The sequence below is a fragment of the Gobio gobio genome (genome assembly GCF_949357685.1).
Source record: "Gobio gobio genome assembly, chromosome: 3".
Taxonomy (NCBI): domain Eukaryota; kingdom Metazoa; phylum Chordata; class Actinopteri; order Cypriniformes; family Gobionidae; genus Gobio; species Gobio gobio.
Window position 1 is genome coordinate 64,137,124 of NC_137099.1, and position 10,261 is coordinate 64,147,384.

The 10,261-nt window shown below is 40.2% G+C and overlaps 1 protein-coding gene across 1 annotated transcript; it reads left to right on the plus strand.

The window, feature by feature from the left end:
- The first annotated feature begins 2,171 nt into the window (after window positions 1–2,171).
- On the plus strand, window positions 2,172–6,690 carry LOC307123105 (CMRF35-like molecule 8). The gene is made up of 6 exons (XM_079811497.1): window positions 2,172–2,298; window positions 2,471–2,809; window positions 3,087–3,212; window positions 3,326–3,457; window positions 3,757–3,806; window positions 4,053–6,690. Exons 1-6 carry the CDS (start codon window positions 2,259–2,261, stop codon window positions 4,446–4,448), a joined length of 1,083 nt encoding a protein of 360 aa, XP_079667623.1. The 5' UTR covers window positions 2,172–2,258; the 3' UTR covers window positions 4,449–6,690.
- The last annotated feature ends 3,571 nt before the right edge of the window (window positions 6,691–10,261 follow it).

Sequence of the window (10,261 nt, forward strand, 5' to 3'; positions counted from 1 at the left end):
CCCCAGGTAAGCCACGCACATGCACTTGGAGCACTTTTGATAGAGACTGACCACTGCAGACCGTGAACACCCCACAAGAGCTGCAGTTTTGGAGATGCTCTGACCCAGTCGTCTAGCCAATATCACAATTTGGCCCTTGTCAAACTCGCTCAAATCCTTACGCTTGCCCATTTTTTCTATTTCTAACACATCGACTTTGAGGACAAAATGTTCACTTGCTGCCTAATACAATGAACAAAATTATAAACGCAACACTTTTGTTTTAGCCCTCATTTTTCATGAGCTGAACTCAAAGATCTAAGACTTTTTCAATGTACACAAAAGGCCTATTTCTCTCAAATATTGTTCACAAATCTGTGTTAGTGAGCACTTCTCCTTTGCCGAGATAATTCATCCACCTCACAGGTGTGGCATATCAAGACGCTGATTTGACAGCAGGATTATTGCACAGGTGTGCCTTAGGCTGGACACAACAAAAGGCCACTCTGTGTAGTTTTACTGTATTGGGATGGTCCAAAGACCATTCAGTGTCTGGTGTGACCACCGTTTGCCTCACGCAGTGCAGCACGTCTCCTTCACATAGAGTTGATCAGGTTGTTGATTGTGGCTTGTGTGATGTTGGTCCACTCCTCTTCAATGGCTGTGTGAAGTTGCTGGATATTGGCAGGAACTGGAACACACTGTCATATACGCCGATCCAGAGCATCCCAAACATGCTCAATGGGTGACATGTCCAGTGAGTGTGCTGACCATGCAAGAACTGGGATGTTTTCAGCTTCCAGGAATTGTGTACAGATGCTTGCAACATGGGGCTGTGCATTATCATCCTGCCACAATAACCAAAGAATTTCTGCAAAAACTGTCAGAAACCGTCTCAGGGAAGCTCATCTGCATGCTCGTCGTCCTCAGCGGGGTCTCGGCCTGACTGCAATTCGTCGTCGTAACCGTCTTGAGTGGGCAAACGCTCACATTCTATGGCGTCTGGCACTTTGGAGAGGTGTTCTCTTCACGGATGAATCCCGGTTTTCACTGTACAGGGCAGTTGGCAGACCGTGTGTATGGCGTTGTGTGGGTGAGCGGTTTGCTGATGTCAACGTTGTGGATCGAGTGGCCCATGGTGGCGGTGGGGTTATGGTATGGGCAGGCGTATGTTATGGACAACGAACACAGGTGCATTTTATTTATGGCATTTTGAATGCACAGACCATCACCTCATGTTGCAGCATGATAATGCACGGCCCCATGTTGCAAGGATCTGTACACAATTCCTGGAAGATGAAAACATGTGGTTAACCATCTTTGATCACATGATCACTCTTTGAAAGGAAATTGGTTTAAACATTTGTTGGGACACATTTTAGCTACTGTATAAACCTAAAATGATGCACATATCAGCTTTCATGTGGTTAACTTAGTTTGAGATCAACCGTAAAGAGAAGCGTTTCCTTCTGAAGAGTTGAGGTTTACCGTTGCAGTTTCACTTCAGTCACTCAATATAACAACTATATTTACAATATTACAATATTCTAAATATTCCAACTAATCAAAGTTATAAGTTTGTTACTGTTCATTTAACAGTATAATGAGAATCAGCAGTGTGTTGTTTCCTCATCTTAACGTCATGTGTTTACGGTGCGTACAGACCTGTCTTCTGCCAATTCTGCGGGGAAACCACACACTTGGCAACCCAGCTCTGAGAGCAGCTATTGGAGAGCTACATTTCGCCCTCTAAAGGTGATGTAAAATACTACACAGCTCTGACATGCTCCTGTCACTCTTAATATAGTACATCTCCATCTAAAATGACTAATTTTGACTGATTTCAGCTGCAAATAGACAGTGAACTCATTGAACTAGTTTCACTGACCTTGTTCACTTGAATTACTCTCTTTGTTTACTTGACATATAACTTGGTTCTGAGGTGAATGTTCAGCTCTGAGCAGATTTCAAACTCGCCATCCATGTTTTATACTCTGTATGAAACTATTTAGAACAGCAGTTACAAAATATCTTTACTTTTAGTCCATCACAAGACCGTTTAAAATGAACTAGTGAAGGTAAAAATTAAGAGTAAAGTTTTTTAGAGTAAATGTGCTCTTTAAGATGTCGTGTAGAGCTGGATGTGGCTGAAGAGATGAAAGGGGAAGGAAATGGTTATTTTAGTTGCTGACGTCACACTGTTCACTCAGTACGGAAGAGAACGAGCGTAACGTTTGTCACACAGAATTTGTTGTTTTATTTAAGCGAAACACTTCATCATGTGGGACGTCCTGCTGCTCTTTTCCAGTATCTGTACAGGTGAGTTTGAGACTCTGAGCTCTTTTACACAGAGTTTGACATGTTCTCTTGTTTTTCCTCTGTTATCACATGATCATCAGACTCATATGGATGATATCTGTAAGTTATTCTGGTCTGCTTATGACTCTTGCTCACACAGAACAGCTCTATATAATTATATTTGTGTTTTCAGCTGTTGTTGTTGGTGCTCCAGAGATAGTTAAAGGACACAGAGGAGAGAGAGTTGACATCAGATGCTCATATGAATCTGGATATGAAACAAATTCAAAGTATTTTTGTAAAGGCAAGTGTAACTATGGAAGTAGAATCATCATGGTTAAATCAGGATCTCCAGCTAAAGACGAGAGATTCTCTCTGACTGACGACACGACGGCCAGAGTTTTCACCGTCACCATCACTGATCTGAGAACAGCGGATGAAGGCCAATACTGGTGTACTGTGGAGAGGACTTATAAGACTGATGGGGCTATAACTGATGTCTATTCAGAGATTGTGTTGCTGGTTAAACTGGGTGAGTGATTATATTTAGCGTGCAACTGCAAGGGAACTGCAATTGGTCATCAAATAAAATAAGGTCACAATCGTGTTTCAAAGCAGCTTCACAAACAGGAAATTAACAGTTTGAATGTTTGCAAAGTTAATCAATTATACAATTATTTAATTTTCAGCTATAAAGCAGCTCTACAAAAGACAATTGAACAAATGAATGTTTATGTATTTTAAGTTGAATTTAGTGCCAGTGTTTTAGAAACATTGATTTTAAGTTGTTTTTTCCTGTCATCCATCAGATAACAAGACCACTGAGGTTTCAGCCATCAGCCCTTCTTCAAAAACACTGTCGTCATATTTCAGTACAACAGAACCAAATCTACAATCCACCGGAACGAGTCACACAGATCCTCACACCTCAAAAGGTCAGTTCATCTCTCTATCGCTCTTTGTCTATTTCTTGAATATTTGCGTGTGTTGCATCTATATGTCAGTTTAAAAGTAATTAAATGTGTAACATGTCCCGTCTCACATGCAGGACCTGTCATCTACATCTGTGTCGGGTTAGTTATCATGGTGATCATCTTCCTCATGGCGCTGATGGTGTTCTGCAAACAGAGAAAGAGCAAGAAATCACCAAGAGTTACGCAATCAGGACTTTCCCAGCAAGGTCAGATTTAGATGCACGTTTAAAACGCACCCACATTTACTTACAGTTGCTGTCTAAATGGGGATTTCCCATAGACGTCTATTGCTTTTATATACAGCTAGTTATAAATACTGTGAGCAGTGACAGGACGAAAACTATCCCTGTGTTTTTGAAGAAACTTTGTATACATCAGGGTTTAAATAAAGAATAATGTCTTGATCTGGTTGACCTTGTGGAAAAGATGTTGAAAGTCAGGCATTGAGCTCATCTAAAGACATAGCACACGTCTCTTTCTAACTTTATTCCTCATGTTTTGACAGGCTCTTTCGGGCTTTTGCCTTTGAATACAAGAGCAGAAATCACTGCAGAGGTGAGTGTTGATGATGTTGATGATGATGATGATGATCTTATATCTATGAGCTCTTGAAAACACCAGCTGTAATGTCAGTGCTGGTAAAAGCTGCTTGTTGGTCATTGGTTTGAAGCTGCTGACTCTGGACGTCTTTCCTTTGCTCACCAGCATCTAAAACTCAACATATATCTGCTAATGATAACAAATAATGGTGCAATGTTTAAATGTGTAAGGGTTTGGAAGATAACATGAGATCTTTTGCAGGACGTTGACTGGAATGACCATAATTATCAGGAAATCAGTGAGTTCCAGTGCAAGAACAAACACACCACCACTATCTACACTACGGCAGAAAGTCCAGATGATCCAGTGATCTACTCCACTGCAGAAAAACCAGATGATCCAGTGATCTACTCCACTGCAGATAAACCAGATGATCCAGTGATCTACTCCACTGCAGATAAACCAGATGATCCAGTGATCTACTCCACTGCAGATAAACCAGATGATCCAGTGATCTACTCCACTGCAGATAAACCAGATGATCCAGTGATCTACTCCACTGCAGATAAACCAGTTGATCCAGTGATCTACTCCACCCATACAAACCAGATGATCCAACAATCTACTCCACTGCAGATAAACCAGTTGATCCAGTGATCTACTCCACTGCAGATAAACCAGTTGATCCAGTGATCTACTCCACTGCAGATAAACCAGATGATCCTGTGATCTACTCCACTGCAGATAAACCAGATGATCCAGTGATCTACTCCACTGCAGATAAACCAGATGATCCTGTGATCTACTCCACTGCAGATAAACCAGATGATCGAGTGATCTACTCCACCCATACAAACCAGATAATCCAGTGATCTACTCCACCCATACAAACCAGATAATCCAGTGATCTACTCCACTGCAGATAAACCAGATGATCCAATGGTCTACTCCACTGCAGATAAACCAGATGATCCAGTGATCTACTCCACTGCAGATAAACCAGATGATCCAATGGTCTACTCCACTGCATATAAACCAGATGATCCAGTGATCTACTCCACTGCAGATAAACCAGATGATCCAGTGATCTACTCCACCCATACAAACCAGATAATCCAGTGATCTACTCCACCCATACAAACCAGATAATCCAGTGATCTACTCCACTGCAGATAAACCAGATGATCCAATGGTCTACTCCACTGCAGATAAACCAGATAATCCAGTGATCTACTCCACTGCAGATAAACCAGATGATCCAGTGATCTACTCCACTGCAGATAAACCAGATGATCCAGTGATCTACTCAACTGCAGATAAACCAGATGATCCAGTGATCTACTCCACTGCAGATAAACCAGATGATCCAGTGATCTACTCCACTGCAGATAAACCAGATGATCCAGTGATCTACTCAACTGCAGATAAACCAGATGATCCAGTGATCTACTCCACTGCAGATAAACCAGATGATCCAGTGATCTACTCCACTGCAGATAAACCAGATGATCCAGTGATCTACCCCAGATAGCAAGCAACCATCAAAACAATTTTAATGTATCAACTGCATTGAATCAACATCACGTTTGCACCCGCAATTAATGTTGATTTTTTTTTTTTTTTTATTCATCCAAAAATCAATGGTAATGAACCAATGTTACAATGTGATTTCATGCTTGCTCTCTAAGAAAATGAGCACTAAAGCCACACAGCCTGAACATAACTGAAGATAAAAGAAGACAAATCTCTCAAGATCTCAGCAGAAGTTCTTTTTGAGGATTAACCGAGGTTTAGATGTCAATGTTTTATTGAAAATTTGTGTTTACCATTGTGGTGATCAGTGTTTCGTGGGTTATTAAAAAAACTATATTTAAAACATGTATCTTATAGTATTGTGCAATTGCACTCTAAAAAAAAACAACAATTTCTGGGTTATTTGGCAACCCAGAACTGGGTAAATATTGGACAGAACACATGCTGGGTTATTTTTACAGAGCTTGTTGGGTTTCACACATTAACCCATTAGCTGGGTTGTTTTTTGAAAGTGCTGGGTCAGTCAATTTGATTTTGAAGGTTTTTCATATTACATAATAAAAATGCACTCTAAAATATCTGTTATATTTATATAGGACATGAACAGTTCATATAAAATATTTTTTAAGTCAGTCTTTTACAGTCATAAAACACTAAAAAACATTTAGTAAATGTTTTAGGATGTGATAGGAGCAGCAACAGCAGGCAATGGGAATCTGCGGGAAGAAAACTGCTATCAGTTCCAGTTCATTAAATGACAATCTTATATATTTATTTTTGAAAAGTAGACATTTAAGTTTGAACCTGTCAAACGCATAGTGCAACCACAGCCGCCACGCTAGTGCGCTAGCACAACAGCTCTCCTATTATAGTCAGTGGACAGCGATGTCGCGTCATGTTTCAGCCCTGGGCTTGTTGTTCAGCTAGCGTTCCCAGCAGACGTTAGCTGTGACGTATATGTAAACAAAAAAGGTCAAATGTGAGACTACAGACATTTTCCTCTTTGCACAGTAATCATTTAATAGGAATACAATATAATACAAACCTTAATTTAATTCAGGAAGTTTCTCCTCAGGACATTTTCTCTCAGAACAAAACAGAAAATGACCATTGACAAATTTATCCAGTTTTAACCGGTTTGGCACAGACTACCCAACATTGGGTTACATTGACCCAACGTGATGACCCAGCAGCTGAGTTACAGAAAAACTACCTACCCAGCACTGGGTAAAAATATTAAAAATAACCAAATAAAATGACCGAGCAGGTTAAACCCAGCATTTGGGTTAAAAAAAGAACCCAGCATATTTTAGAGTGTATGTAGCTATGTAAATAAACACAATATGTAAATAAACCATTACATATCAAATCCACTTGTTACTATTTCCTCTGTAACACTATCATTTTCATTAATCTGTTGTGAAATATGGCGTAGTCAGTGCAGAAATGGTACATTCAGTCTTAGAATTAATTTACCAGCTTACCTATGATCGTTTTACAACAGCAATTAAGACAATATTTGAGGATGACACATTTACGGATCGCCAGGTGTGCGTAGCAATGTCCTAAAATCTTCTGAGGGGTACAGTGGCAGTTTGTCATGTAATGTTTCAAAACTGCAGGGTGTTTCACTTACAGTAGCCTTAGCATATTAGCATCATGTGCCAAGTAAAAAAAAAACACCAAATACCATACATTATGAACATAAAGATTAATAATCATAACACATTAAAGTGCACATTAAAAATAGAAGTACCTCATGTATCTCAAAAAATAGGAATTTAATTATTTGTATATGTCCATATTTCAGGTAGTGAAAGTCCTTGTACAGTTTCAAATGAAACTGTTATCTTCCCCGGTAGAAGTGAGCATCAGTAGCTCACTCCGTCCTCTTCGATTGATTGGCTAGAGGAGGAGCTGTCAATCTACAACTACTGGTCCAATTGTGACGCTTAAGCCTGACCTAATTTACATGAAACTCAAACTGTAAGATTTGGAAAAGCAAGCGCAGAATGTGGAAAGAAGAGTGAAGAGAAAAACAGCACAAGTGCAAAAGAGTAAAATATGAGCAGAAAATGTAAGAGAGCACAAAGTACAGAGTAACAAAACCAAGGAAAAAAACTTTTAAGAATGCAGATTTTTGCAAGATAATTTGTATGTGTTTAAAGTTGATCCATGCTTTTTGTCTGCATTTGGGGACAGTTAATTTTAATAAGCATTTGAAGTGACATACAGGACGAAGAGCTTTGACTAATTAAATGACAAGCTGAGCAGACTCAAAGAGACATGAAAACAAATAAGAGCTTCACAGTGTTATGATAAAGGCTCATCTGTGTAACAGGATCCTGGTTCAAATCATAATGCAGGTGAACCTTACGTTTTTGGGCAAATGACTGAATATATATTAAACTTTTTTTTAAACTTCTGTACCACGGTTTAACTGCTTTAGCCGTTATTGTGTCCTGATAAATTGCTGGGGTGTCTAAATGTCTGCTAAATTAATACATTTCATATATTTAATGCAGCTCTGATCATTGACTTAAACATGAAGAGTATGATCAAGCATGCTGTAAAGTGTGTGTTTTTTCTGTCGTTTGTCCATGAATAGAGCATGTGGAAATCAAGAGTTTTCTTTGAACACGAGACACGGAAGTAAAGAGAAATTATTGACCCCATTGGCAGATATATGTTTGTGTTTAAAGCATAAACTCACTTAATTTGATCAAATTTGCAGAAATTGTCTTATTTTGATGATTAAATGTATCTTGATTCAAGATAAGATTAAAGGTCCCATGGCATGGCATTTTTCTATTATTTTATAATGTTTCCTGAGGTGTACTTATATTGTTAGTATGACTTTTACATCATAAAATGTCATAATTTAGAAATAAAAGCCCTGTGGCTGAATGCCCTGCTTCAAGAGGCGTGTCTGCTGTGAGACTTCAGTAAAAACGCCCACTGTTGTGATTGGCTGACATCTTTGCATTTTAAATGAGCGGAGGGGCGTGGTTTAACGAGGTCTACGAGGCACGAGCAGGCACGAGTCTGCTGCCAGAGACACGGATGGACCTGAGTTCACTTCACATCAGTTCTGTCAGTCTCAGTTCAGTGCTGTTGTAGTTACTAGCATATACTTCAGGTTATTAGTCTATTTCTAGTCGGAGGGGCTGTCACTCATGTCAGAAAGTTAGTAACTTTAGTAAATTATGGATCAGCGCTGACTGGAGACGCGAACCGTTTAGAACGATTCAGTCCGATTTGGTGAAGTGATTCGGTTCACTAAAAAGAACTGGTTCAAAAGAAAGATCGTTCGCGAACCGGACATCACTAATGTACCAGAGACTGAGCTCAGCGATTGCTAACAAAGTTATTTATAGTAACTACTGAGTTATGAGAGCGCTGTCAGTCAGCGCGAGTTTATTGTGTTTGTATCTGAGAGTTCTGAATAAACACGAGTCCCAGTCACGCCGAGTCCGTCTTCATCATTTTTACCAACTTTGTAACACATGCAAAGTACCATTACAGCTGTCGAGATGAACGAGTTACGAGTAAGTGTTGATAATAGCATTATTTTTAAAATAAAATAAAAGCGTCAGTGACGCGCATTGAGTACACAGCGCAAACAAAGACACAACAGCAGTAATCGAATGTAATCCAGTTTATTGTGGGGCTAGGCTGGCTAGCCCTGATATGCTCACGCTTACCCCCCTTCTGCTTAATCTCACGCCGCGTTTGGTGCCTCCGCTATGGGCAGATGCAGTACTGGGGGTCGGGAATGTTGAAGGCCAACGGCCAGTGCAGCCCGAGCTTCGGCGTGTGTGAGGCCGATGTTGAGCAGAAACTCATGACTGTATGCACATTTTAGAACCGATAGACGCGACGAGGACGTACAAAAACACTGACTCACAAGATAGAAAACACGAAAACACCGTTCTGTCTGGAGAGAGAGAAGCCGCATTGTGTGCACAAATAATAAATAATTAGCTACACATCAGAAATCACTGATCACAGATCAGAAGGAACTGAAAAAAGACTTCTGTTTTCATTTGTACATCCAAACACTGAGAAACTGCCAGCGTTCACTCGTTCACAACCCATGATCTCTCGAGCGTTTGCATGGGCGTGCTAGATTCTCTGGGTGGAGGAAAGGGAGGTAACCGTTCCTGTGTGGACGTCAAACCAGGAGACTTCAGGATTGGCTAGTCGGGCCTGTCATTTTCTCAAAGGCAGAGAGAGACAGCCAGAACTCGGGTTTACACCGATCAACATTTCTATCCACTTGGGGACAATATTCAGGCTAGGGGAACTCATATTAATGTTGAAAAACCTCATAAAATGAAAATTTCACGCCATGGGACCTTTAAAGCAGCACTTGGTAACTTTTCAACCTTCATAACATATTTTCAAGACTCTTGTGGTGATACATCGACTTACAATAGGTTGAATGACACGTCTGCCATAGCCTGACGGGGTCTGTATCGTTTTTAATTGTACTTTTAAACTTCGGGTTTCGGGTAGTAACCCGAGAAAAAAAAGAACTACAAAATTCGACTGCTTTACGGCATATACGTCACTTCCACCAGCACCCTCACTTCCTTAAATTCGGACGTGCGAGCCCAACTATCATTTGTTTGCCGGATGTTATAGTCATGGCCGAAGCAGCACAGAAAAATAAGAAAGCAAAGGTTTTGTCGGAGGAAAGCAAAAAGAGGAAAGGAGAAAGTGATGGGATTAAAGGCAGGACGAGGATCAACATTGGGTCAGCGTTTGCTCGTTGGCGTGAGCTGAAGGAGGAGGAGGGGTGCCCGTAAATACATAAGACGTACAAAATCATATTTACATTTTGACATTTCCCAGATAGCAAGCAACCATTGAAACAATGTTAAATTAACGTTAAACACATTGAATCAATATCACTTTTGCACCCGCAAATAATG

Bases quoted from the DNA above. Each gene is read 5' to 3' on its own strand.
- LOC307123105 (XM_079811497.1), top strand. From the start codon at position 2,259: ATGTGGGACGTCCTGCTGCTCTTTTCCAGTATCTGTACAG. The intron at 3,213-3,325 runs GTCAGTTCATCT...TCTCACATGCAG, and splicing joins AGATCCTCACACCTCAAAAG to GACCTGTCATCTACATCTGT. The intron at 3,458-3,756 runs GTCAGATTTAGA...ATGTTTTGACAG, and splicing joins ATCAGGACTTTCCCAGCAAG to GCTCTTTCGGGCTTTTGCCT.